The 26,309-nt window shown below is 52.1% G+C and overlaps 9 protein-coding genes across 9 annotated transcripts; 2 read left to right on the top strand and 7 right to left on the bottom strand.

Annotated features, from left to right (window-relative positions):
* Positions 1-517: 517 nt before the first annotated feature.
* On the top strand, positions 518-2,491 carry K489DRAFT_317909 (Ran-binding-domain-containing protein; the record flags this gene model as incomplete). Its single annotated transcript, XM_033601272.1, has 2 exons — positions 518-1,861; positions 1,925-2,491. 2 exons carry the CDS (start codon positions 518-520, stop codon positions 2,489-2,491), a joined length of 1,911 nt encoding a protein of 636 aa, XP_033460504.1.
* Positions 2,492-2,552: 61 nt separating this feature from the next.
* Positions 2,553-3,897, bottom strand: K489DRAFT_355507 (phosphoglycerate mutase-like protein). Its single transcript, XM_033602523.1, has 2 exons — positions 3,085-3,897; positions 2,553-3,022 (listed from the first exon to the last, which is right to left on the bottom strand). The coding sequence occupies exons 1-2, from the start codon at positions 3,560-3,562 to the stop codon at positions 2,730-2,732; spliced, it is 771 nt and encodes a 256-aa protein (XP_033460503.1). The 5' UTR covers positions 3,563-3,897; the 3' UTR covers positions 2,553-2,729.
* Positions 3,898-4,795: 898 nt separating this feature from the next.
* On the bottom strand, positions 4,796-6,426 carry K489DRAFT_317664 (P-loop containing nucleoside triphosphate hydrolase protein; the record flags this gene model as incomplete). The annotated part of the gene is made up of 2 exons (XM_033601255.1): positions 4,796-5,958; positions 6,009-6,426. 2 exons carry the CDS (start codon positions 6,424-6,426, stop codon positions 4,796-4,798), a joined length of 1,581 nt encoding a protein of 526 aa, XP_033460502.1.
* A 155-nt stretch (positions 6,427-6,581) lies between these two features.
* K489DRAFT_196640 (glutathione degradosome) lies at positions 6,582-10,121 on the bottom strand. Its single transcript, XM_033599572.1, has 2 exons — positions 9,782-10,121; positions 6,582-9,538 (listed from the first exon to the last, which is right to left on the bottom strand). Exons 1-2 carry the CDS (start codon positions 9,810-9,812, stop codon positions 6,774-6,776), a joined length of 2,796 nt encoding a protein of 931 aa, XP_033460501.1. The 5' UTR covers positions 9,813-10,121; the 3' UTR covers positions 6,582-6,773.
* On the bottom strand, positions 9,814-12,895 carry K489DRAFT_379456 (uncharacterized protein). Its single transcript, XM_033604654.1, has 3 exons — positions 11,352-12,895; positions 10,791-11,299; positions 9,814-10,725 (listed from the first exon to the last, which is right to left on the bottom strand). The coding sequence occupies exons 1-3, from the start codon at positions 12,658-12,660 to the stop codon at positions 10,312-10,314; spliced, it is 2,232 nt and encodes a 743-aa protein (XP_033460500.1). The 5' UTR covers positions 12,661-12,895; the 3' UTR covers positions 9,814-10,311.
* A 1,448-nt stretch (positions 12,896-14,343) lies between these two features.
* K489DRAFT_318198 (uncharacterized protein) lies at positions 14,344-17,139 on the top strand (the record flags this gene model as incomplete). The annotated part of the gene is made up of 1 exon (XM_033601292.1): positions 14,344-17,139. The coding sequence occupies one exon, from the start codon at positions 14,344-14,346 to the stop codon at positions 17,137-17,139; it is 2,796 nt and encodes a 931-aa protein (XP_033460499.1).
* Positions 17,140-17,880: 741 nt separating this feature from the next.
* K489DRAFT_305203 (zf-C3HC-domain-containing protein) lies at positions 17,881-19,287 on the bottom strand (the record flags this gene model as incomplete). Its single annotated transcript, XM_033600529.1, has 2 exons — positions 17,881-18,735; positions 18,787-19,287. Coding segments are annotated over 2 exons (1,356 nt in total), but the record flags the coding sequence as incomplete, so codon positions are not given.
* Positions 19,288-19,622: 335 nt separating this feature from the next.
* On the bottom strand, positions 19,623-22,111 carry K489DRAFT_379453 (uncharacterized protein). Its single transcript, XM_033604653.1, has 4 exons — positions 21,785-22,111; positions 20,251-21,718; positions 20,125-20,186; positions 19,623-20,060 (listed from the first exon to the last, which is right to left on the bottom strand). Exons 1-4 carry the CDS (start codon positions 21,846-21,848, stop codon positions 19,684-19,686), a joined length of 1,971 nt encoding a protein of 656 aa, XP_033460497.1. The 5' UTR covers positions 21,849-22,111; the 3' UTR covers positions 19,623-19,683.
* Positions 22,112-22,685: 574 nt separating this feature from the next.
* Positions 22,686-26,262, bottom strand: K489DRAFT_379452 (uncharacterized protein). The gene has a single exon (XM_033604652.1). It carries the CDS (start codon positions 25,790-25,792, stop codon positions 22,901-22,903), a length of 2,892 nt encoding a protein of 963 aa, XP_033460496.1. The 5' UTR covers positions 25,793-26,262; the 3' UTR covers positions 22,686-22,900.
* Between the last annotated feature and the right edge of the window lie 47 nt (positions 26,263-26,309).

The following is a 26,309-nucleotide window of genomic DNA, read 5'->3' as shown; positions in this document are numbered from 1 at the left end:
CAAATGATTGACTGGCTGATATGCGTGAGTCACTGGGGCAGTGCAAGATCGGAGTTGTGGTGCAAAGAGAGACTTGCTTTGCGCATCAAAAGTCTTCGGGCAGTGTGCCGATATAAAATGAATTTTGGAGGGGCGTCACCATCGCGGGGCGAATTCGAGCCTCAGGCATAAACTCAACGCCAGCCAGTTTCGCGAGTGCCAAGATTCCGTTTCTCCCATTCGCCTTAAACTTGTTTGGGAGGCTGCTCGCGTGCCCATGCCTGTCCGTCGCGCCTGCCTCTCGACCACCACAATCATTTCAACCTGCTTTGCAATAGTCAATGTCACGCAGGTAGTTTCCAGCGCTCCATCAGACGGTCGTGTTTGGTAAAACGCCAGAAGGCGATCGACAGCTGACTTCCTTCCATTGCTATATGCTTCACGCAATCCCCTTCCCAATCCTCAAGACATGTATCAACTACATTTCTCGCGTCAATATTCGCATACTTGATGAGCAACCATCATACGTAAGGTAAGGATGGATGTACTGCTCACACGTATCACTCAGCAAGCCGTGCAATATGCCATCCGATCAGGCGTGTCAATCTCCGCAGGCTTTGCCATTCAACAATGTCATCGATTGCTGAAGGCCACTCCGAAAGGCAAGGAACGTGAACAACTCGTGCATTTGCAGATTCAACTGGAGAGCAAGATACGAGTCATTTCACCCTCGATAGATATGATTGAATTGATCGTTGCACGAGGCAATACGTCTCTGGAATCTGTGGTATCCCTCACCAGAGACATTCGCCTGCATATCCAGCGACTAGGTACACGTCTGTCTCACATGGCGTACACTGATGCAAATGAAGGCGGCAAGCATACGACGACCTACGGTAGCAGGGTGGTAGAATCCAGCGTTGATCAACTTCGTTCCATTGTGTTGGAAATGGAAACGCTCTTACATCGCATTGAGGATGTAGTGCCACTAATCAATCTAGCCATCACGACCTCGGGCGTCAGCATGTCGACCAAACTTACAGAGAAGATCAGCCCGAGTCGCTTGCTTCAAGCATCTGCTTTTGTGACGGCAGCAGATCGAGCCTACATTTCAGATGCGTTCGATCGTGTCCAAGTCGGCCCCACGTATATACTTTCCCTTTACATGCTTTTCAGCGCACACCCTTCCCGACCAAAGGACAGTAAGGATGGACGACGCTCGACATGGAAAGAGGTCATGCACAAGGCTCATGTGAAGATATGGCGTGTGCCACTGAGCAAGGTTTATGCATTGCCCGGCCACGATGCAGGCACTACTATCGACATCACAGATCACTCAATTCCAGCAGAAGCAAAGACGGCCGAATATGCGTACCAGTTGTCGATTGTGGAAGATCTCGATGACGATCGAGTACACACCCTGGATGACTACGATGCCCGACCAGGCGCTTTCGACGACATAACCAACGCCGGGTATCGTGACGTTATACCCGTCCACGAGATCTCGAAGATATTTTTCGCGGACACTGGCAAGCTTCTCAACATACGTATGGACGAAGAGAACAACAATCCTGTCATTCTTCTGAAGCGCGATGTTCATGCTGAGCTTCCTCGTCGCTTGCTGGACCGTTCACGTTCACTGGACAGTCTTTTCAGGGACTGTGAGCTCGAGGATCTGGTCTCCGATGCGAAGCCAAACTCAGGCGGCCAAATACCGACAACGCATCGCGACTCTCGCACCCACAGTGGAAGCGACTGGCGACTTCCTGCCGACCTTGATCCAGAATGGATGGCGTTTGAAGTATATGCCGAGGATTCTTCCGACAGTTCGTCCGAGACATCTAAAATAGAGCAGACCCGCAGCCAAACCGGTGACCTAGATGTACTGCCTCTACATGAAGGATGTATCTCAACGCCTTCCTCTTCAGGGCCGACCATGGCACAGAATGATGGGTCCAATCGCGTTATGCCTATACCTCTACACGCGATCTCCCACTATCCTCCGATAAAGACGACGCTTTCGCTACTCGAGGTTCTCCTCAAGCTTTTGGCATTACAGCAATTCAGACAAGAATCGCACCTTGCAATTGAAGATGAACTATTGAACTTCTTCCTTGAAACGAGCTCAACAGCTGAATCTGGTTTGAGCCAAGAGCATGTTCAGAAGCTCAGAAGCGATGCTGTGCACCATGTCGGCTTCGATCCTTATGATCAGTCCCCGACGCGACCCAATCATAAGGAATTTTTCAGCGTCGCGTTGAGAGAAGATTCGCCCGTCGGCATAAGCTCAACACATGCTTCACGAGCATCCCCGGAAAGCGCTCCGGGCATGTCTGTGGGCACGCTGTCTGACCTGGGCGGTATACGCATGAACCCCGAAAGCTGCCACACGGAAGCCACGTCAAGGACCTGCAGCGATATTCTTCCTTCCTTAGATGGAACGAGGGGCGTTGGGGCCGAAGGCAGTACTCCTTATCATCGCGCTCGACTCGAATTCGCGAAGTCGCGTTGAGTTCGTTGAACTAATCAAAATCTGCTAGATCTCGGATTCCAATGCACGGATCATTCCTGTCCTTCAAATTGCTCGGGAAGAATTTTTCGTACTGCGCTATTATTGCTCTTGCTTTCAACATTATCCCGCTCGTTCTGAAGCTATATACCCTGATTCGAATCGCGAATCCCACTCGGAAACGCAGGTCTTACATGAGATCAAGTTCAACACCTGAAGCTCCTCGGCTACCCTTTCCAGATCACGCCTTCACACCAACCTCTTGAATGTGATGCGCCAAAGGCCGCTGCAATACGTAACCATCACGATCCCACTCTAGTTCTGCATGACGTTTCAAATCAGCCTGCTCGGTTGGTGTGAGAGGACGATTGGTGCCAGCACGGCGCTGGTATGATTCAGGAGTCTCGGCGAGATGAGCTTCGCCAGAGTCCGAATCGATAAACGAGTAGCTGCGATACTCGGTGTTGGCCCATCCAGTGCCGGCGTACTTTTCACAGCCAGCCCAGTCTTCGGTAAAGTAGTGCAGGAACCCCCCTGAATTTTCGGTCAGTACCTGCAATGCGAAAGTGGTCATTTATGTGTCATCGATGACATACCGTGTGTCACCAATACAACCTCCTTTTCTGGACGCGACATCAGCCATTGTCGCGCAGCCTTGGCGCGCGCTTCGATGGCTTCTGCTGTAGGTGCCCACCGCGCTCGCTTCTGACCCCAGGTTTCATCAAGCAACGATAGGTCGACAGGCCGGTCTTCAAACTCCTGCTTGAGGTCTTGCACTGGGTTGCCAGTATCGCACGGTAGCGCACTGGTCTCCTGCGTTTCGGGCAAGGCCACAACTGTGAGATTCTTGTTCTTGATGGTGCTCGCGAAGCTCAGGAGCGCGGTGTAGAGGGTACGTCGGAGGGGTGAGGCGACTATGAGCTCTGCATTTTCGTGGTGTGGGAAGTTTTGTTGGAGCTCCTGACATTGCTGTTGACCGAACGGTGTGAGGAGGGGATCCCGAATGGCATGGCTGGCAATGGAGAGGTTGTGGTAGCCCTGCGCATGACGAACACAGTGGATGATCGGTGCCATATTGCTCGTCAATGAAATCTTATGATTGGCTTCGCGTTCGTTTTACGAAGGCAGATTTCACGGGAAGCTGGTCGGTCTGACGGGAGAAGGTGATCTTCACAACAAACGCCGAGCTACTTATGTTTTTATACACGGACAACCTCTAAAAATATTGCCATTATTTTCATGGCCATTGTCCAAGCAAAAATTGACTCCACCTAGCTACAGCTGCTGCAGCTGTGGGCTGGGATTTGCTTTGTCAGGGATCAAAGAAATCTCGGTACCATGGGCCAACGCACCACGGTTGCGCACACTCTCAAAAGGCTAGGAAGCTTCTGAAAAGGGTACCTGAACAATCCAGTGGACTGCTGGGACCGACCAACCCCGAGATCCTGCCCGAGGAAAAAGTCAAAAATATCGAAAATGATGCGAGCCGAGAGCAAAGCCACCGCGCGAAATATGTCTCGCCGGGTTCGGTTGGGTGCCCAGGTGACGGTGTGCATGGGCGGGACCACGAGCCGAACGCTTCCACCGCCATTATTACTCAATGATGCGTCCGTGACTTGCCGATATTTCTGCGAGTCATTTATTAACGAAAGCTGCTTTCTCCTTGAAGACTTGCCTGCAAGCACGGTATGTTCAGCCGACACATCGATGGGTTCGAATCGGCGCCCCACAGCGGGAAATCGAACCAAACCCTCGCATCGCAATCCACGGTTTCATCGTCAGTGTGAAGAGTACCGACCACCGCCCAATCGACGACAATGGACTCTCGCGAAGTCTTTCCCGCTCGTCGCGCGCTTATGATCGCGTGAGATCCCGCAGATCGGGCGGTTGCATCAGATCCATCGCTGCCCTGCCCAGGTGGATTCCATCATCATCATCATCATCATTATCATGCGGCTTGAGCCACATTCGAATTCCCAAAGCGACCCGTAACCCCATAGGGTTATACAACCCTAGTGTTACCAATGTCGACAAAGAGATCGTGTTTTTGTAACGAGCAATGCCTGATCCGAGACCACAACAAGCGAGGTGACCGAACGAGGTGAACGAGGTTAGTATGAAAATATGTGATATCACAGAATGCCATCCATGACAAGCTCCGGCCGGGTTGGCATGGAGAGATCTGGAGAGCAGCGTTACTCCTGGGGCGCATGCCAGAAATAAGAATCACTCTCTCCCCACCCATGTCTAAATACAATCATCGAGAACAATGATATAGCTCAAGTAATACCATATGCTTATGCTGTTTCAACCATCCACCCGAACCTGCTGCGAAGCCAAGAGGCTCATACCCGCATCATTGCTGCGGCGCACCCGTGTCTTCATCTTGACAACATTGGCTCGCAACTTGGCAGCCTCGCCATGACGAACCAGCACGAAAGACGATGGCGAGAAGACAAGAGATTCGCCAGTATCCAGGGCCGTGATGCGATCGAACATTTCATGGCTCGAGACGTCTGACGAGACCTGCCGGGATGCGGCTGCCGGATGCTTCCTGATCGCCTCGAACCACGCCGGCGAGGAGAAGCGATGAATGATGGACGTCGAGCACAAGTCCAGTAGCTTCTCTGAGATGGTCGGCTCCTGCGTCGCGATGATGACCCGGGTGCCGTTGTGGCGCTGCTCGCGAATGGCGGTCAAGAGGCGATCTGTGAAGGACTCTGCGGCCCCGGATTTGTTCATGAATTTGTGCGCCTCGTCAAGGACGATGGCCAGGCCGACGTTCCGATTCTGCTGCATGATGCTCAGACAGATCTCGAAGAGTGCACAGCTGCTGGAAGCATTGACGAACGGATCGCTGAGATCGATGATGGTGAGCGATCCGGGCTTGAGATTCTGTAGCGAGCTGGTGACCTCACTTCGCGCACCGGATTTCCTGCTGGGAGAAGACACATTCATGAATGACTCGAGGAGAGAGAGGCGCATGTTCAGCATGTTCCGCTGTGCTGGAGCGAGATCCTCTGCTTCAAGTTGCGCTTTGAAGTCAAAGTAGTTGAGCCTTTGAGGCTTACCACTCTGATCAGCCTTCATGCTGATCTCCCTGAGCAAGCGTTGAACAACCTCCATGTACAAGGGAAGCGGACCTTCCTTCTCATCGAAGGCCATCAGCTTCAAGATTCGTTCAACGCTGAGATCGGAAGATCCGAGCAGCAGCGGCTGCACGTTGATCTTGCCATTATTGCTCAGCTTCCCATACTCATTCTTCAAATGATGGAAGTTGCTCTTGGACACAAAGACATTGACATCGATGCCCAGAGAGCACAAGCTCGCAGCTTCTGCAGTATAAATAGATGAGTTCACGTCGTAGTGGAAGACAACGCCCGCAACCGGTATGTGCAGCTTTCCTGTCTCCGCGTCTGGCACGAGCAGATTTTCCAGCATCGTGCTCAGGGTGTAGGACTTTCCGGCCCCTGACGTTGATCAGAGAATGATTTGCTCGTTCGGCTGCGGGCAAACTCACCTTGAGAGCCACAGATGAAGGTGGAGCTAGGCGCATCCACATTCATGAAGACCGGTTCGCCTTTCGTAATTCCGGAAGTTTCTGTGCCGAAGTTGAAGCCAAGCAGACCATACTGAGGTAAAAGCTGCTCAGCGTTTAGGATCGCAGGTCGACCGCCGCATTTCGGAGCGATAGAGCCTTCGAGAGCTGTATTATTCAAAGCATGCTGGACAGCGAGCGTGAAGAGAGGGCTGACGCGTATCTCCTCATTTCTTCCACCGCGCAGGATGGCGTTGTCGCTGAAGTACTTGCGCGGATAGCGAAGCTTGTCATCCTCATAAGAAGAATTTTGGGCTTTGATTGGAGACAACGCCGGAGACGACGGAGTGGAAGAACAGGCTGATGAATCACTTGAAACGTCGATCTCGAGGTTTCGCATCTTGGAGATCATTGGAAAAAGACTCATGACAATGGGAGTCAAATGGATCGATGTTGCAGATAGTTCGTGAGTTCTCGGACAGTGCGGCACTGCTACTTATGATGCCGAACCGAGGCGAGCAGCATTGCATGCCACACAACGCTTGGTAGCAATGGGCCATGCTTTGTTGCTGCGAATGTAGTGAAATCAAAGAACCGGCGTCAATATTTGTGGAAAGTTGGCTGGATTGAGATTGCATGATACAAGGGTTTGCCGAATGATTTGCGCCGCTACATGCAAAGATTGTTAAAGTACACAAAGATTGCTAGAATACAGCCATGCTCCTGGCCAGGCAATTCAACTCATCATCATTTCTGAGGCAAATCCCGGAAAACCTTCTTCAAAATATCCTTGCTCTTGTACAAATTGACCAACCGCAGCCTCTCGTTGTCAAGATGAGCAGAGTCACTGGCTTGACCACAGGGGAAATGTGCCGCTGGAGCATCGAACTCCTTCTCCAGGAACCTGATCGCAGGAATTGACCCGCCCTCGCGGATGTACAAGGGCTTCTTACGCTCCTTGACAGCCTTGCGGTCGGGCGGTGCCAGCGCCTCCAGGCGTCGAGAGGCTTCCCCCACGGGGGTCAGAGGCTCCAAGTCTGACGGTACACTGCCGCTAGCAAGCATTGAGGATGTGGCCGGGGATGGCTTCGTTGTAGAGGACCCGTTGGGCGGGGATGGTAGAGACTCTCTGAAGGTAGTCACAGATCCATTGCGACGGTGGGTATGATCCCAGGACCCCCAAGCCTCCATGATGGCTTCTTCCAGGGTCTTGAATAGTTGATTGGTCAGATCACCCAGCCAAGGCTCCGCTTGGTGGTCTATGGTGACGGTCAAGCGGTTACTGGAGTCCAACTTGTGAAATTCCTTCTCCAAGAATGAGATCAAAGATTTGCCGACCGTAGAAGCTTCTTGATTGGGCACGACTCGCATGGAGAGCGACACCTTTGCCATTCGTGGAATGATAGTAGCGTTGTTATCCGGGCCTGAAGTCTGGAAGCGATGAATAGTAAGCGACGCCTCACGCCATCGCCGCATCAACGAAGCTGCAACAGTTTCTGGGTTGCCTAGATCAGGATTGCGCTGCAATAGTGCACTGGTAATTTCTGCGTACAATTCGGACTCCTGTGGCGTGACTTCTGGAATGGGATCGTAAAACCCAGGAATGCGAATTTCTCCGCCCTTGCCGGTTAGGGTGGCGAGCAGCAGCACAAGGTCTTTGAGTGGCTCGTCGAGCTGAGAACTGCCATCCACACCACTGTGCAAATCCGGATGACTGCTTTCAATCATCACAGTGGCGTGGATGACGCCCCGAAGACCATACGTCAGGCAAGGGGTTCGGTCGTCGAGCCAATAGCTGTTGGCAAGCAAGATCCAATCGATGTCGCCAATCTTATCCTTACTGGCCCTAACGGTTTTCTCGAAGCCACGTGAGCCACACTCCTCTTCACCCTCAATCAAGAAAGTAATATCTGAGCCTAGAGCTTGTTCCCGAGTCAATTCTGCGCATGCGAAAATAGCTGCCATGATAGGGCCCTTGTTGTCAGATGTGCCTCTGCCGTACAGATACCCATCGATACCTTGCATCGTAAAAGGGTCGACTATCCATTTTCCAGACTCGGTGTTAGCCGCAACGACATCGTAATGCCCGTAGAATAAAATCTTCTTGCGCTTAGCTGCTGTGGCAGGGTTGCCACGGAAGCGAGCGAGGATGATCGGATTGCAGGAGTCCTCTGTTGTGAGCATTTCTGTCGTCGCGCCAAAATTCTTGAAGACTGAGCGCAGATATGAAGCGCCTCGACGACAATCGACCTTGAAACGAGGATCGGAGGACACGGTGCGATATGAGACGAAACGACTCAGTGCGTCGATCAGCTGCTCATTGCTGGTCTTTGATATCGTTGTACTGCCTCGCAGGCTGTCGCTGACGTCCCATACCGCCAGACTGCTGTCGCTTGATCCTGTGATGTACACAGGTCTTTGCTTGTGTAGGCCAAAGGCCGATGCCAGGATCCGTCCTTCGTGCGCTTGAAGTTTGTCCTTCAATTGATGTTGACGATCGAATCTGCGCACATTGCCATAGATGTCTCCGCTGAACATGTAACCGCCGCCGACGCAGATGGTCAGAACGTCGTCTCGGTGCGCTTTGATATTTCTCATCAATTGTCGCGTCTCCAGATCCCATACGTCTACCTCACCACCAGTTCTTCCTGCGTAGAGAAAGGTACCGTCTAGTGCGATAGACAAGATAGCATGGCCCTCCTCTCGACCGTCCTCCAGGGTGTAGAAGTCCACGATAGCGCCACTCTCTTCCTCGTCGAGTTTCCAGAGCTTGATCATGCCGTCGCCTCCACCTGTTATGAGTGTCTCATTTCCAGCATTCTCGGGAACTCCATCTTTTGCAAGCAGCATACAGTAGACGTAGCCGTAATGCGCGAATTGTCGCACATTCTCCTTGTCGATCTCTACCCGTTGTCCATCACGAGCATGTCGAGGCACAGTCAATACTTCTGATTGCCTAGGAGTTCGAAAGCCACCTGGGCCAGTAGAGTCGAAAAACCGATCAGCTCCTCGGGGTGTAGCAGAGAGTGTGATGTCCGGGAGCACATGCTCGTGTTCCCCTTGGTTAAACCATTGGATGGTCGTATTCTGAGCGCCCAAATATACCGTCTTGAGGGCAGACGAATAGGCGACGCAGAAAACGTCACCGACGTCGAAAGCCGAACAGAGACATAGTAAATGCCTCAGCGTTCGAGTGTCCCAGACGTTCACAACCCGATCACCAGCACTCGAGAAGAGCTGCGTTTTGTCCTGTGACAGGCATAGCGCAAGCACGCTGCCATTGTGACCTTCGACGACTGCCTTCTTTTCGAATGTTGCTAAACTGTATACCAGGATCTCTCCTGCCTGCGTCCCAGCGTATATGTAGTCGTCAGATAAAGCGATCGAAAGAATCGAGCTGGTGTGCCGCAAACGTTGGCTCAGCGCCGGCAAAGTGCTGGTCGTGGCCGTTGAGGCTTGTGGATTTGGTACGGTAATGATGGGTGTTAGAAGAGCATCATCGGTTTCCGAACCTGCATAAAACGAGGAAGCTCTCAGCAATTGCCCGCGAGCACCAAATTTCGACATGAGCGCGAGGTATCCAGCACGCCGCTGAGCTCATCCTGACGCATTCAAGGCGAGTTGTTCAGAATCATTCAACTGCGCGCTCAATGACGAGCGTCTCAGGAGGATCTCCCAGGGCTATCTCCAGGGCCTCATTGTGCCCCGAACTCCGCCTGGGCGATAAGAGCCGGTCGTGCTGACTAAGTACTCACTGCTAAAGCCCGTATCTGCTACTCTGGACATCTAGACGTCGTGTGCCTGTAGGCCAGATTCGTGACTGAGCTGGATAGTCGCGTCTGGCGTGCCTTTTCGTCCTTGCTGCAGCATAATGATATTTGTTCCAAAGCATTATTGAAAAGAAGCGATAGTAAAAGCTGTCGCTGCAAGTTCCGATCACTAATTCATGTTGTACCACCAAAGGGGACCTGATGGCGCCATCCCGGGCCATTCTTGCTTCACTTCCAAGATTGGCTACTGCACCGACATAAGGAGCATGATGTCAAACAAAAGTGGTCCTGACCGTATCACCAACATCTTATGATTGATGTCCTTCATCATCACGAAATCGCGTTTTTATTTGAAGTGCCGTGTTTAGCTGTTCTCAAGTATCACGTTCGATTAGCCGTCCGCTGCAAAAATTGACCGACACCAGACACAATTGCCGAACATATTCAAAAAGATTCAGATTAAAAAATGTGTACATGAACAAGGTGCTTACGACGAGTCAATGTTGAATGGCCAGTTACGACTGTCGAGGGTAATATCTCGCATCAGGTACTCTATCGTGCGAGGTCCTCCTCGAGTCCGTACTTCTCCTTAGAAGGTGCTCGACGCCGCTTTGTGCACTGACACGACGACCTGTCACCGAAGCTGCGACATCTCTGACGGGAGATTGTAGCGCAGAAGTGATAGCGTCGATGACACCAGTCTTCTTGGGGAACAGCCTCTTCTCATCCACTTCGTCATCATGCTTTGCGCGCGCGGCAACGGCGACGTCGTCTGATACGGAGACGGAGTAGTATGGGTTGAGCGGGTTGCCCAAAGGTAGAGCAGAACCGCCTGGAGGCTCGATAGGTACGCGGCGCATGCTGGCGAGCAGCTCGCACATGAATTTGTTGCGACGGTGAGAGCGCAAAGATTCGTTGGCAAAGTTAGACTGGGGAGAGACTGAATTAGATATATGGCTCGTGTGGACCTCGCAAAATGCGATAAAAAACATACCTTGTGCTGAATCTCAACCCGTAGTTCGAGCTGCTTCATGTCGCCAACACCGATCAATTCGATGTCGAATTCGGGCTGGAAGTCACGTTTGTGCTCTGGCGAGGTTACAAACTTGTGTAATTCAGAGCGAAGCGCTTCGATGTCGTCGATGCTGGTAGTTGCCGCTACGTTCAAGGTGAGTCGTTCCTTCATGGCTTTGCTGCGAGAAACGTTCTCGATCCAAAGAGTGTTGGCAACGTTGTGCGGAATCTGCACGACCTTGTCGCTATCGACACGACGAAACACTGTGTACATGAGGCTGATTCGCACAACGATCAACTCGACTTGAGTGATGTCGACTCGATCACCGACATCATACGGATGCTTCACGAAGAGGAAAATACAACAGCCGAGGAATTCTGTGACAGTGCCTCCGATGGCAAAAGCAAGACCGGTGAAAGTCGTCCAGAGTTGGGTGGATGACTTGGAGAAGTCAGCACTGAAGAAAGCTGCGTAGATGAAACCGATGGCTGCGAACTTATTAGTCTCCTGTCTAACAGCCTCACGTTCAACAGTACTCACCGATCAATACAACAAGACTGAGTAGCCGATCGAGAACTGAGATAGCGTGGCTGATATCCTGCATGCTGTTCGTCCGATTTTTCCTGTCTTGCGCTGCGCCTACGACCAACATGATCATCTCATCCAAGCTCACGTCCCCATTTCCGTCCTTGTCGAGGTGTGCGAAAATCTCGTCTGCTTCATCCTTGTGTTGAGGACCCAGAACATCAACCAAGTCTTGTTTGTACAACACATCTGAATCAACTCTCACGAACGAAAGCCACAAGCGACGCGCGAGCGCTCTTGAGGAACGGTCAGATTCCAGTGCTTCAAGAACGATAGCATGAGCGGAAGTCGTGCTGAACATCTGCTTCCCGGCGATGTCGCTAGCCATGGCGCCGAATGCCGCGGTAGCCTTATCTCTGGCTCGGCCGAGATTGTTGAGAAGTTTTGTATCCACTCCACGCTTAGCCAGCGTCGTACGCACATCTGCAAGGGTATTGCCCTGAATATCTGCGTCTTCGTCCTCGAATTCGCGCGAGAATTCGGGGAACAGCGCACGAGAGGCATCATAGAGATGGTCCAATATTCGCACAAGTCGTTTCGATTCGGTAATCTTCTCGTCATATTGCTTACGGTGATAATCGATCGCGATGATCTGGATGAGGGTCTTTTCTGCAAGGAAGATGGCCGCGACGATGATACCTGCTTTGAAGACTGTTCTCAAGGTTTCTGGCCAGTTACCGTCTGGGCGCGGGTCGGCATCGAACGTTGAAATGACTCCGATCGTCGCAAATGCCACAATTGTCCACAGGAACAGAGACACAGGCACCTCCAAAGCAGTCAGAACCTGTGAGTATTTCCGGACACCCCCACTGACAAGTCCAGCGACCGCATGGAACACGAACGGAAGCGAGTGAGCGACCAACTTGCAGATCCAGAGAGAGCACCAGATGATCTCGATCCACACGAAAAGACCCAGAAGTTTGATGTTGCCGGCGGATAATTCAGGTTTCAAGGCCGAGATCACCAGTGGAATTGCCAGAACAGCAGCGACTGGTAGGATATAGAGACCGTAACGCACGATGATCGAAGAATTCTGGATCTTGTAGAACATGTTTCCGACCTTGTTGATTGTGTCGTCGTCCTTGTCGATCTTCAATTCGGACTGCTGATGGGCCGAGCCTGCGCTGGTGCTTGCATGACGACGACCGAGAATCGGACGCGAGTCCTTCTCGGTGTTCACAGAGATCACAGTAGCAGCGGCCATCTTCTCGCCTCGTCCATCCTCAAGATCGGCGAGGGACTGGGATCGGAAAGATGAAGCCATCCCGATCCGGTCGGAAATGGGTTGATCCGGTATGATATAGATTCTAAAGTAATGCGCGATAATTTGTATTCAATGAAGGCAAGCAAGGAAGCAATCAAGAGAAGCGTGCGAACCAGCGCACGCGACAACAGAATCGTGAAAGAGAGCGGAGGGAATGTGTGAATTCAGATATGCAAACAGAGAGAATGATGAGAAGGAAAGAAGCAAACTTGCCTGTGGTCGTCAGCGCATACATAACACACGAGGAAATGCCAACTCGCGACGACAAGGGTCTACGTAGAGGTGCAGATGTGATGAAACAATCCTTGGAGCCACCGATGATGAGTGACTGGAGCACTGTATCTAGGTAGCTAGCCAATGCTCAGCGGCGCATGCGAGCTGGAGTGGACGGTCAGCGCGCTTAGAGGCCCTTGTCCCCTGACATCTAAAATCAGCCACGGTCCAAGCGGGCTTTTGTGTGTCGCCCAAGTGCTGGACACCACCTGGGCAGGGTACAGTAAATCTTGCCCTCCAGTACCCTCTCATGTACCCGTATGGGCTGTTTCGGCTTCCGCAAGAATCAGCCACTCATATGTCGGGGACACGTCGAAGGAAGAAGTGCTAACAACATAGAAGGAAAGATCCGCGGCGATTGTCATTTCGCGAATGTCAATAATAACAATCACAATGATAGTAATGCATTGCGCTTGGCGATCATCTCGGTCCCGATATAATACATATCCCTAGGACACTCTCCTTGACACTGCATCATCCCAGGTATCTTTGCTGTTCTCTTTCCTGTGCAATGTGTAGTATAATCACCGACGGCTTCCAGGCGGTAGAGATGCATGTGATTCGTGAGGCTTCGATTATGATGGAGTCCTGCTGTGAATTCGTCCAGTATGATAATCCGCGCAGCTTGAGCTACAACAAGCTATGCAAGAACTCGAGCATGGCTGGTCTTTACTACCTTGTGATTGTGGACCGGATCAATGACTATAAGGAGCCTTGGAAGCCATAGGTCGAGGCGCGCGTGCGGTACCACGGAAAAGTGCCAGTACCTGCAGCATTCCAAGGGTTTTACATACACTAGAGTACTCTAGTCAGAGGTCCACGGGTCGTTTCATGTTTGGCGTGAGTACCTGAGGCTTCTCCTGAGGCTGTCCATGGGGCATTGCAACTGTGACGCGCACCAGCTCGGCAGACCTGCCTCGCAGTCAAATTTCGGATGCACAACGACTGTTTACCACTCTTGTTTACTGAACGCGCCTTGCCCAGGTGACCTCGTAATTCGACATTGATTGCAGGCCTGCGACTTTGGTTTGCATTGCCCACCTCTCGCACCTCTCCTCGATTCTATGAGGACTATCGTCTGGAATATCCTCACAACAAATATCGCTTCAGATAATTGCACCTTTACGACAACCATTGTACACATAGACGACGCGCCCACTGCTCGGCCACTGCCGTGACATGGCGTCCTCAAATACTGCTGCGTACCGGGCTCACCTTATGAATGGGGTCTCACGGAACCGTGCCAGCTCCCCGTACGACGACAACACCTTCCAAACCGCGACCGCAACGAGCTTTCGCGATCTCATCCACTCCACTCCCCAGCGCCACGATCAAATGACCGCATCACAACAGCGCATGCCCTTGCATTACGATCAGGTCCCTAGCCCTGCCAGCGTGAGCAGTGACGAGATGTCAATCGAAATTGGAAGAGGAGGCAAAAGGTTCTCTTATGCCGACAATGATGACCTGTCTTCACACGCGACCTTCAGATTGGGTGATGAGAACAGCCAATTGGATGTCATGACCACACCACCCTCCATGGCTCGGAACAGTGCTCGCAAAGTGAATGGGAGCCTACGCAAGCAGGCCTCTCTGCGTCGCGCCACGGAAACGACAAAGTCGACGGAGGCGCTCAAAAGGGAAAACCAGAGCTCAAAGACTCGCGCCGTCTCCGAACGTTTGCCTGAACGATCGGTTGCGCCTGCGGATTCTATGGTCTTGCAGAACACTCGTGATTTGATGGCAGCAAACAGTGGCCGAGACTCGCGCTTTGTGCCGACGCGCTTCGCGTCTGGCAACGACCAGCTAAGCAACGGCCAACCTGTTCCATCGCGTTTTACCTTGAGTCATGGTTTGACTCAAGCGCAGTCAGCGCAGCCCCAGACCACCGTCAATAATGTAACGGTACAATCGACGACTTATACTGCGAATCAATCCTTTATCCTGCCCGATTTGCCAAACCTCACAGAGCTTGTGTCCGGCTTGCGGACGGACGGCACCCCGGTCTTCAAACGTGCTTCGAAGACTCGATCCCGCTTTACTTCTGCTTCGTATCGTCCAGACCCTCCGTCCTACCATCCCATTGAATCAATCACGCTCCCGGAGGATGAGAAGGCCATATTTGCTTCGTTGCAACTGCTGAAGGATAGGATCACTCAGTTGGAGGCCGAGGCTGGCGAAGCGCACAAGCGCGCAGAGGAATACGTCAACGAGATTGTAGATCTCCGAAACCAGCTCAGACTGAGTCCACCTCGACATGATAGTGCAATGGGTTCAGATGAGGAGCTGCGTACACAGGAACCATTCAAGGCCGCATCTGGCAAGATTCATGCCAGCATGAAGACTCTTCAAGAACGTGTCGACAGATCAGAGCGCAAGACCAGCGTAGCTGAGATCACAATCAAGCGCATCACAAACGAACGTGACGCTCTGATCGCCCAAATTGGCAGCGCCTTCTTCCGCAACGAGGAGCTGGCTAAAGAGAATGAGGAGTTCCGAGAATCATCCAGTCGACTTCAAGAGGAGAATGAGGATCTCAAAGCCGCGAATACGGAACTTAGGCATGCCAACGAGCGTCTGCAGAAGGCAGCGCGCTCGAAGCCATCTCGATCTCAGGGAAGCAATCAATTGCGCAGCGCCGAGACAGAAGCTGCGAAGGACGTAGATCCTACGAAAGATTCCCGGAGGAACGTCAACTCGAGCGTCGAGACTGTACATGACCAGTCCATCAACACCCAGTCAGTCTTCACTGCTCCGGGTGGTTTGGCAATGACTCGCAGACGCTCCACTAGCCGCTCTCGCAAGTCATTTGCAGCTCAAACAGAGAATGACAGCGTGGAAAGCCTCGCCACTCGCATCGAAGAGGAGATACAGAAGTATCGCGCAAAGGCAGCTAACAAGAAAAATGAGACTGCTCGGTCTCTAAATCTCACTGCACGCGACTCATCGCAGCCAGGACAGCAGCGCCGTTCCAGCTCGAACGAACATCAAGTCGAGGCTGCTTCACTCCCACGCCGACCGTCTATGTCGAAGTCAGAGGCAGACTTCAGTGAGGCCGAATCCACGACGACTTTGAACGTCATGGCACGCACCCGACCAAGATCCTCACAGGCCACAGTGAAGCAAAATAATGCACAAATTGAGGGCAAAGAATACACTGTGCTGAGCCCATGGCAGACTGGAGAAATTATAGACCTTGCGAAAATGCGCCAGAAGATCGAGGAAGAATTGAGAAATGGGCATGCCGTAAAACAGCCTTCGGCTCTTGCTTACACCGAGCGTGATCAAACAACACGCTCGGTAAGCTTGCCAAAGCTGCCTAGGAAGTCATCACTCAAAGACTTGACCGCTCGCACCAATGGCGGTCTTACGGTCAATGACTCGCTCCCTGCCGACCAGACACGAATGTCGAAAAACGTGCGCGTGCAATCTCCACACACATCAGATGAGATCTCCCATGTTGCACACAGTGATCTTGCTTCAGGAGATGTGTCAGTCTTGAGCACCGCGAGTCGGCGACCACGCCGAGGTGCCAGTCTCGGAGAGGAGACATCGGCATTCCTCATTCACGACATCACTCTGAACATCTCATCAACTCAAGATCAGAATTGCATCAATCACAATACCGCGCAATGCACAGCCTGTCCCCGGAACCCTGCGGCAGAGGAACCTTCCATTCCCATGCCCGTACCCGTGACCGATCGTGATCTCGATCTTACCAACGCAACTATCCGACCTTCGCAATCGCCAGAGCTAGCTCTGGCGACCGTCATCAAACATCTCGAGGACGAGATCACCCATCTTAAAATTCAGCGTGAGACCGCCAACCGCCTATATAACCAACACGAACCCGCTCTTTCCCGACGCCGACGCCTGGACGTGAAAGCCAAGCTCGACTCCCTCACCGCCGAGATTGAAAAGCGCAGCGATCAGGTCTACGCGCTTTACGACGTCCTCGAGGGACAGAAGCAGCAACAGGCAAACGACAAGACCCAACTGGCGCCTTCGATGACAGAAGGAGAGGTCAACGACACGCTGACGAGCATCGGCCTCAATCCTGCTGAACTGTCAGGTCACATCGCAAGGAGCGCACCATCTGTCGGGCTCGATGGCGCCGACGACATGAGCTACGCTGAAGACGAATACGACGAGGATCTCCCGTGGGAGGGCATTAGTGATGCCGGAAGCCTGCCCGGCGATTCCTGAATTTATGAACACTCGCATTGAAACACGCGTGGATATTGTGTCGCATTGTTTCTAGGGAGCATGGAGCGTATTGTTTTTGATGTTGAAGAATGAAATTTCGTCCGGTCAATTTGGAGAAATGGCGCAGGAACGACCAGGATTGAAAGTCCGATGGGTGCGGAATCGGAGGGCTTCTGGCCCGCATACACGCTCGCTTTTCGGCGAAGGATTTTCTATACTTAACGGCAGATCGATGTCTTTCATTGGTCGACAGCAGTGTTTCCCTCTCTTCTCTGGGGTTGAGTCTCTGGCTGTGCTATCGTCTACTTGGACTCCCGGCAGTCGCCCCTGTTGGTCTGAGTTGGTAGATGAGAAGCGGTCGGATCGTACTCCCCTTGGGGTGATGCAGGGACGACATCTCACTGTCGCGAAGATGACAGCCTTATATCCTGCTGGTCGGTTGCGGCACGGAAAGAAGAGTTTCTATAATGATTTACGTTCGTTACGGGAGGAGATTCGGACTAATGATATACTGTTCACGTATTCTTGAGTTTTGATGTGAAAAGTGCCGCTTACCCAGACGCGGAGTAATCTCTTCGCAACATGATATCTTTCCATGTTGTGGATTGTATTCGTTGCTGTGGCAGCTATTACGTTATCCGCCAATAGATCCGAGTCCAGCAAGCCGTACTATGTGATGGTGTAGTCATATCCATGCCTCAAGCATTCTCATACCGCCGACTTCGATGTAGCAGCCTTGGGAGCTCTCCGCTTGATATTGAACAAGTTTTTCAATTTCCTTAGACGCGATTCGCGCTCCTTATCTTGCCTTGCCACTTCCTCTCGTGACACAGCTGGTCTTTCGCTGGCCGAAGCATGGTCATTATCTCGTTCGTCATCCTGTGCTGCAGCAACATGTCGTGATTTGTCATCGGATCTCCTGCGATGATCCCGCGCGCATGTGGTCGCGATTTTTTGCAGGATTTGGCTCGCGTTAAGACCGTGGAGACTACCTGTGGCACACTGCGAGTCGGCGCTACGCCAGGGGCAATGTTCCCGATGCAGTTCGACAATGTCTAAGCCGGAGTGATCTTCGGAAGTAGTGATTTCGTCGCCATCGGCTGCTTCGTCAGGTCTGCGGTGCGAGGCGATGTATTCGGGCTGATACATCCACAACCCGATTCTTTGGAAACAGGCGTCGCAGTGGAGAAGCTGGTTACCAGACTCGACTGAGCCTCGCCAGCCGCAAAGGGCTAAATCTAATGCTTTTTTGGAAGCTGTTTTCGACCTCTCCTTGGGACTTATGATGGCAATCGGCAAGTCGTCTAACAACAGGCGAGCAGATCCGTCTCCTGGTGCTTGGATTGTAACACCAGTGATGGCGTCGCCAATGTCCAGGAGTGTGAGAAATCGTTTCCGCAATTCGGGCTGCCATATTGACGGGCGCACGACTTGTAATCGATAAATGTCGTCCTTGCATCCAGCCTTGAACCACAAACATGATTCTGAATGGCCCTGTACCACCAAGCTCTGATACTTCTCCGCGAGAGCCGTCTCCAGGGCCGTAAGGTTCTCGGACTCTTCATCGTCATCGTCATCGACCTCGCCTGATGTGACCTGATTTCTTCTGTCAGATGCTTTCAAACGTCGACTGCAAAAGCCACCTACCTTGGAGTCCACGTGCAAATCCACCAAAATTCTCCTGTCACATCCGCCCCGACACGCGACCGTATTTACATCTACACACGACCATCCCCGTTTCGCCCAAACAACTTCGTTCACCGAATCAGGTTTCGGGTGCCACTTGCTTACACTACTGAAACTCTGTAACCTCGCAAGGAATAATTCCTGGGACCAGGGAGAAAAGTTGGGAGGAGGTTGGGTCTTGTCGCTTGATTTAGAAACACTGCGGACTGTGAGAGGAGCTTTCGATGTTTGCAGAGTCGAACCAATCTGAGTGAGGCTCGCGAGTGATGTTGCGGATGTGCTCGATCGAAGTCTTTTGCGCGCCCTCTCGCGTGCTTCGTCGAATGCTTGAGATGATGCAGCGCCCGCTGTGGATGACGTTCGTGCCTCAGCTGGAGCTTCGAGAGAGGTTTGGGAGCGGTTCGTGAACGCGTCGAGAGCCTTGTAGAACTTCCGCTTTGTTGTCGCTATGGCTTCCGGCATGACTTTTCTCGTAATGGGCAGCTGTAAATGTTGTCAAATGCAAAAACAATAAGAATGGATGGTTGCTAGAGAGTTGGCTTGCTATTCTACACCAACATCTGTTGAGACGCGACACAGACGCGATGCCACGTGATCTTGATTGTCGTACTGTACTACCTAGGTACTACTGTAGCTGTACTGCCATGGTGATCGAGTCGCACACAACAACGATGCGGCGTGACTTTATTGAATATGAGTTTATCATGAATGAAATAGCTACCTAAGCAAGGAATTGAAGTTTGGATTAAGAAAAATTAATTTTTGTGGACTATCCTACGAGTCATCTCATATTTGGAGGCGGATTTTGTGGTCATGCAAAGGGAATTTCAAGAAACTTTAGAAGAGAAGATCGTCACTTCACAGAAGTGACGCTCCGACCACAAAGGCAGCGATTAGGCTGAGCGAGACTGATGCCGTCATGACACGTCCGGCAGCGTTCGCGATCTCTTTCAGTTTCATTTGTGGGACGTAGTTGCCCGGCGGGCGCGAATCGCGGGTACCGTTCCAGCAGTACCGGTCGAAGCATTGGTTGCAGATCTGCGGCACTTGTGTGCCAGTGCGGGTCATGCTACGACTGAGAATGGCGCAGCCAACGCACGCGGGCCAGTTAGCATCGAGGGAGCTATTGCCTTGAGTAGCCAGGTTGTAGGCATTGCGAACAACAGCGTCGCGTTGTGAGTCGGAATAGTCCAAATCGAACGTTGAGAAGTTCGCGTTGTAGACGTATGGGCCATCTGTCGTGGAAAAGCCAAAAGGTCAGCGGGATGAATAGCGCGAGGAAGAAGCTACGGAACTCACTGGGCAGGTAGACGATCAGAGGCGCGGTTCCCGTGATGTTGGAGGCATTGCAGCCGAAGAATCTAGTAACGTAAGTTAGTACTTTGTGTTTAGAGTCAAGGGTGTCGAACACGAATCTCAACTCACGTTGGTCGGTTGGCAAGACCAAGGTTGAGGAACGTGCTCTCATCCGGAATTGCAGGGAAAGCAGTGCCGTTCGCAACGCTCCCTAAGCTGCGCTCGTACGTGGCGATAAGGGAAACACCAGCTGGCCAGTATGCTGCAGACTGGTCGGTGGGGTAGGATTTGTTGGTGTCAGCAGAGTTGTCCACGGCGAAAATTACGTCAACGTGTCGGTAAGGCTGAATCAGTGGGTGCAAAGGAATGTTCTGACCGTCCTCGCCGCCATCGACCAGGGTCAACATGTCCGATTGCGAAATACGATTGCTTCCGCTGCGGTAGTTTCGGAACGGGTTCGGCCAATCAGCAATGTCCTCTTCAGTCTGTCCAATGGCTGTAACGATGCTGGAAATGGCTGATTTGAACGCGTTCGAGAGGAGTCCGGTGGCAGATGAAGCTGTCGAGTTGGCGGTGGTCAAGATTGCGTTGAAGAGCGAGCTGCTTGTGCCCATAACGTAGCCATAGTTGTCAAAGCCGACAACGCACGAGTCGGATTTTGCAGGAACGCCATTAGAGAAGTTTGTACCAACATACTTCAGAGGAGCGAATGCGTACAGATTTGGATCTTCTGATCCAAGCTCCCAAGGACTGAAAGTAAAAATGGTCGAATTGAGTGAAATGACATTCTTGCCAGGAGTACGGCCATCGGCGACAAGCAGAGGAAGCGGCGCAGAACCACCCGTGATGAAGTCCTGCGAGGCGAGCGAAGAGAAAGTGTATGCGACACCACCATCAGTGTCGTTAATCAGCTGATAACTGAGCGTGCGGCCCCAGTAGTCTGTGATAGTGGTGTCGAATCCGGCGTCCTTTTTGCCCTGGACTGCACCAACGACCTGGCCGGCATAATCAACCGTGCTGAACAGTTGAATGCCGTCGGAATCGGGCCCTTCGAAAATGGTCTGATCGAATTGCCAGAGGTTGCCTGCCTGCTTGGGATTGCTCGAAGCCCGGTTGATGATGTCGTAGACAGAGGTGAAGTTGTTCGCATACAAGGAGCCTACCAGCCAGCCGCCGCCAGAGAGACCAGAGAGATAAGTAGTAGCTTGGAGCAGACCACCCAATTGGCCCGGTGCCGTAGAGTTGGGCGTCCGACTGTCGAATGCCTCGATCACACCAGCGCCCACCAACAAGGCGCGGTATCCACCACCTGCCATAGCTAGACCAATATTCGGCAGCGCACTCGCATTGTTTCTGTACTTGTCGATGTAGGCATTGGTATCAAGACCGGCGATGTTCATGCGCGAAAGCAGGTTTCGCATCGGGTCGATAGTCGCATTGCGGCGAGTCTGAAGCCATGACAGTTCGGAGTCGGACAAGGTCGCAGCACTGCGGATTGTCGGTTGATCCTGTGGGCAGGACACAGTCTGCGGGACGTAGCCATGAGGCTGGTTGGCAGGAGCACCGCGCTCCGCGAGAGCGAGACCTGCTGCAACGACTGCAGACGCATGGCATCAGCGAAATTGCTTTCACTTTCGAGGGCGACCACCGACGAGATTCTTACCTTCGGCTGAAGTCGCAGAGGCGGATAGGGCGAACGCCAGAGCGCCGGACAGCGCGTACTTCATGTCGGGCAAATAACTCCTGGAGCGACAGAAGAAGGCTAACAAATGTTACAGGGGTGAGCGTATAAGGACGCAGATCTATTCAACAACGACGGCGTGCGCGAAAGCGAGCGAGAGAGGTAGAGCAGTGTGGTAAGTGGTGTATGATGTGATGTATATTAACGTAGCGGCTGAGCTGGACGTGAAACGAGTGTGTGTCAGCCTCAGCCTGCAAAGGACGAATCCTGCCCAAGAGAGTGATGACAATGAATGATGTTTTAGAGTAGTGTTGACATGAATACAGCGCAAAAGCCTAAATAATGGGCATCTACTACAAGCCCACGCGCGTCGCAACGCGGCGATGGATTGGTTCAACTCGGCTATATTTCGACAGCGGACGCTCGGCATGACGTGTGACCTACAGGAGACGACGTTGACAAGTGGCTGAGCATTTCCCATGTGTACGGTACGATAGTACTACGGAATTGACAATCTTTCCACAGTAAATCATTGCTCGGGCGAGATGATACATGATGATCGTGAGATTCGGAGACCTCCGTGTGGTGATCAACTAATCGAGGCCTTACGCAAGACTCCTTTCCGTCCGCAAACATGAGTGAGTGCAATCAATAATATCGCACGATTCAAACAGTCGACGGACACGTGCAAGCTGAGAAAAGGCGGAACCGGGCCATCCGCCGCCTCCTTTCCATGAAATACTCCGCATCCTTCCACGATTTACAGCCTATGTCATTGATGTCCTGTACGCGCCCGCTCATGCATGACACACACACACACACACACACACACATGCGGACGTTACATAGCAAATGCCTGCCAAGTTTCAAGAATTTTCTTGAATCGGATTCCAACGTTTTCAAGCATTTCTGATCGACTATACGCCGAACTCTGATCTGCGGCTGTCTCGTTATCTGTACCTCGATGATCGTGCGGAGTTTATGCGCATCGTTCCGCAGTATGATTCATGTGCACGATATATGTCTCATCCGGCTCGCACGCCAATTCATAAAATCATCACTACAAGCATGATGTCACACATACATGTTGTCTCCTCGTCAGATGTTGCCAATGACGACCATGAACCTCAAATTGCCGTCCTCCGCCTTCTTCGCTGTCGTGGCCCGACTTTTCCCTCCGGCCTTTGCTGATGTCGACATGCCCACGTTTCCACTGCCGCCATCAGTGCCACCTCCTTCCTTGGCGTCGTCCTCGTTCTCTTCTTCTCCCGAGAATCCCTCATCGAGCATCAAATTGCTGCTCGTCCATCCCCAGCTTTGCGAAAAATTAAATTGGTCTGGCGCGGATTCGTATACCGAAAGCATCCTACCACCGCGAGACGGGCTGTAAATCTTGAAGTAAGTCCTGATCGTCGGTCGCGCATCGATGTAGGATGGTAGGGCAGGAACACGAGGCGCAGCCGTAGTAGTAGGTATTTGGTCGACGCTTGGATCGGAGTCTTGATCAGACACAGACTCGGACGTGTCGAGAGTGCCGGAAGACCTGGTCCAATAGGAATCCGTCGGCCGCGTGGAAGGCGTCTGCATCGTGTCTGTCTGGCTCGACTTGCCGTAACCACGACTATTCCGATCCGAGCGAGAATCCCGGGAGGCTTCATGATGCGTGGAAGTATGAACTGTGGAGCTGTCATGATCACCCGCACTACCGCTGCTATCGGCATCGTCGACAAACACAAAACGATCCGATGTGAATGGCCGTGATCTCTGGTGGTGCCGCCTCTGGCGACGCTCTTCTCTTGCCGCTGAACCTCGTTCAACGGCACTGATACGATCGACTACGCTCCCTTGTACAAAGGCAGGACTGTTGCCCGGTGAATCCATTGTATCGTGTTCCTTAGCGCGGTGTAGGTAGACTCCTAACTGCTTGCTTCGTGAGGTCGCCACTTTCTGAATATATATGTTCCAGAGGCTTCCGGCATAGAACACAGTTCGACTGTAGACACGTTTTTTGTCCCGCAAAGAGCGAGGGTTAGGAAACTCTACGGAGAAGCGAAAAGGGGGGAAATGGGTATACTTGACAGCAGCAGGTACATCCTGAGCGGCACCGCTGTGGTTTGTCGTTGGCACGCGTGACGTTGATGTGGCCGATATGGTTGCAGAGAAATCTGTGATCCATTGCACGTCTTCTGGATGGACAGTTTGTGTGAGAGCGGCCATGCCGTACGGTGAATTCGCGGAGGGCTCAACATTGCCGCCTACTACAATCTTGCAATCAGAGCTTGGTATCCAGAACTTCCGAGGATGTCCGTTTCCATCCCATGAGCCGCTAGGAATGTCGGCATCCAAAGTAGTCAAGATCTCCGGATCAGTGTCGTTATTGGTAGGGCGCTGCCCAGAAAGGAGTCCATTAGATGGAGCAGAACCATCACCTGAGTCTGCGATCCGTTCGCTTTGCGAGCGCACACTCAACCCGATTTCTAGCTCTTTCTCGCCGGAATTGATGATTTTCTGCCTCAATTCCATGTGTTGCCACAATGCGTTACTAATGACGTCCTCGGACATGACAGGCAGTCCAAAACAATCTCGAGCTTTGCGGATACGTTGCAGCTGCTCAAATTCGAGATGAATATAACGGATACCTTCATCCAACAGAACCAGAAGTGGCTCGACGGCAGGATGTGTGTAGCAAGTGACCCATTTGTGCAAATGATCCGGGTAGCCTTGTCCGTTGATGTGGCCATTCCGCCGATAAACAGTGTCAAATCGGACAGCCATGAGCCCCCATGTATCTGGGGCCTTTGCTAGTTTGTTGCCAGTGTGAGATGAGACGAGTCCTTGTGTTTGTGCTTGTATTTTGAGTCTTCGGTCCAAAATACGTTTAGTCAGTACCCATCTATCCCATTCATTGTTGACGAAGAATCCGTCGCCACCGACAATCTCTCGGACAACGTCTCCCGGAATATCGTCCCAAAAGCGTAATGGCATTTTCCAGCCATCTCTACACAGCATGCACTTTGCGCTGGCCAAGATCTTGTCCCCCGCTCGACCGTAATAATTTCGCGTCACAAGCTTGATGAGCAGAGACAATGATTCTAATGCCATTTGTCTCAATATTGATTCAACAGCGGAGTCTACCATAGCTGGTACCTCAAGCCAACACCCTGTAGCGAACACTCCAACAGGATCCTGCTCTTCCCCTGCCGTATCAATGTGGCCGTAAAGTCGACTGAGTGCCAATTCAAACGCAACTTGAGTGATAGCATCATCGATGTCATCGGGACGTATCGTGACGTCGTTCGTTTTGGCTTCCAGCCATGACCCGCTCAAGGCTCCAGCGAAGAATGGAGATTGATCGAGGATCAAGCGATGAAGCCGGTACTGGTGACCAAAGGCATGGATTGTGATGTCCGAATATTGGCCGGAAAGAAGACCACGGGTATAGAGGTGATTAGGCAAGGCAGGAAGTCCCGTTGTTTGTGGGGAAACGCGGTGGTACACTGCCCCGTCTCTTACCTGCGATTGATCGGAAGGATGGCGGGACAGATTGGGAGAGACGTCGTTCTTGACAGCAAAAAGCCGACTCAGTGTCGTCAAAGTTGTTGACTCTTGTCTAGCCAAGCCACGAGATGACGATGCTGAAGCTGAAGACGGATCATCCGCATTCTTCTGCATTCTTTGAATCAGACCTGGGGTCCCAGACGGAGTGAAACCGTTCAGAGCATGTCCTCGCGATTGCCGTGCTTGATCTAGCGTGGCGCCCAGAGTTGGAGCAGATGCCGAATCTGAGACGATGCCTTGATACCGGCCATTTCCAAGGTCGACATAACCGGCTGAGATGTCGATGACGGGATCTTCACCAAACAGGGACGGAGCATCATTGGCGTACGGTTCCGTTAACACGTTCCCCGACACCCCGTGAGGAGAAACATGTAGAGATGGTGCATCAGGATAGGCGATAGCCCTTTGTTCTGGAGAATCCTCCAAGGCCATTACGACGTGCGTGGATATGGGATCGATACTTCAATTTTCGGCAGTGTTTGATGGTGGCACAGCCACGGGTTTTGTATGCGAGCTCAGTGAGTAGATTGGCTCTACAGGGCAGTCTTTCGACAGAAGACTCGAGTGATGTCTCTTGTGACTGAAACCAAGGCGAGCGTCAATGACAAGTCCAGACGGTGAACGATGCGATTATTTGTCAGCGTCGATGAGTAAGAGATTACAATAGAGAGAACTCTCGACTTCCTGTCACCCGCAGGCGTGACTCGGATTGATCAGCCTTGTGCAGTTCATCCTCGCCCACAGCGGAGAGACAGACATGCGCTGGCGATGAATGAGCTGTTGAGGAGAATACCCAAGTGGTGTAACAGAGGGGCACCAAGCTTCCTCGATGAGATTTTTGTAGCACAGGACTAACGAAAGGGACGCTGCAATAAACGGACAATCAGGCGCTTTACTCCCACATCAACAACCTTGGAGCCTCGCGCATCTACAAGCAATGACGATGCAG

Source organism: Dissoconium aciculare (genome assembly GCF_010015565.1).
Source record: "Dissoconium aciculare CBS 342.82 unplaced genomic scaffold K489scaffold_5, whole genome shotgun sequence".
Classification (NCBI taxonomy): domain Eukaryota; kingdom Fungi; phylum Ascomycota; class Dothideomycetes; order Mycosphaerellales; family Dissoconiaceae; genus Dissoconium; species Dissoconium aciculare.
The sequence above is the reverse complement of the archived record's forward strand: the minus strand, read 5'-3'. Positions and strand labels throughout refer to the sequence as shown.

Bases quoted from the DNA above. Each gene is read 5' to 3' on its own strand.
- K489DRAFT_355507 (XM_033602523.1), bottom strand. From the start codon at position 3,562: ATGGCACCGATCATCCACTGTGTTCGTCATGCGCAGGGCTACCACAAC. The intron at 3,023-3,084 runs GTATGTCATCGA...CCGAAAATTCAG, and splicing joins GGTTGTATTGGTGACACACG to GGGGGTTCCTGCACTACTTT.
- K489DRAFT_196640 (XM_033599572.1), bottom strand. From the start codon at position 9,812: ATGTCCAGAGTAGCAGATACGGGCTTTAGCA. The intron at 9,539-9,781 runs GTGAGTACTTAG...CGTTTTATGCAG, and splicing joins AGCAGATACGGGCTTTAGCA to GTTCGGAAACCGATGATGCT.
- K489DRAFT_379456 (XM_033604654.1), bottom strand. From the start codon at position 12,660: ATGGCTTCATCTTTCCGATCCCAGTCCCTCGCCGATCTTGAGGATGGA. The intron at 11,300-11,351 runs GTGAGTACTGTT...ATAAGTTCGCAG, and splicing joins CAGTCTTGTTGTATTGATCG to CCATCGGTTTCATCTACGCA. The intron at 10,726-10,790 runs GTATGTTTTTTA...GTCTCTCCCCAG, and splicing joins GGGTTGAGATTCAGCACAAG to TCTAACTTTGCCAACGAATC.
- K489DRAFT_379453 (XM_033604653.1), bottom strand. From the start codon at position 21,848: ATGAAGTACGCGCTGTCCGGCGCTCTGGCGTTCGCCCTATCCGCCTCT. The intron at 20,187-20,250 runs GTGAGTTGAGAT...TTACGTTACTAG, and splicing joins GGTCTTGCCAACCGACCAAC to ATTCTTCGGCTGCAATGCCT. The intron at 20,061-20,124 runs GTGAGTTCCGTA...TTTCCACGACAG, and splicing joins TCTGATCGTCTACCTGCCCA to ATGGCCCATACGTCTACAAC.
- K489DRAFT_379452 (XM_033604652.1), bottom strand. From the start codon at position 25,792: ATGGCCTTGGAGGATTCTCCAGAACAAAGGGCTATCGCCTATCCTGAT.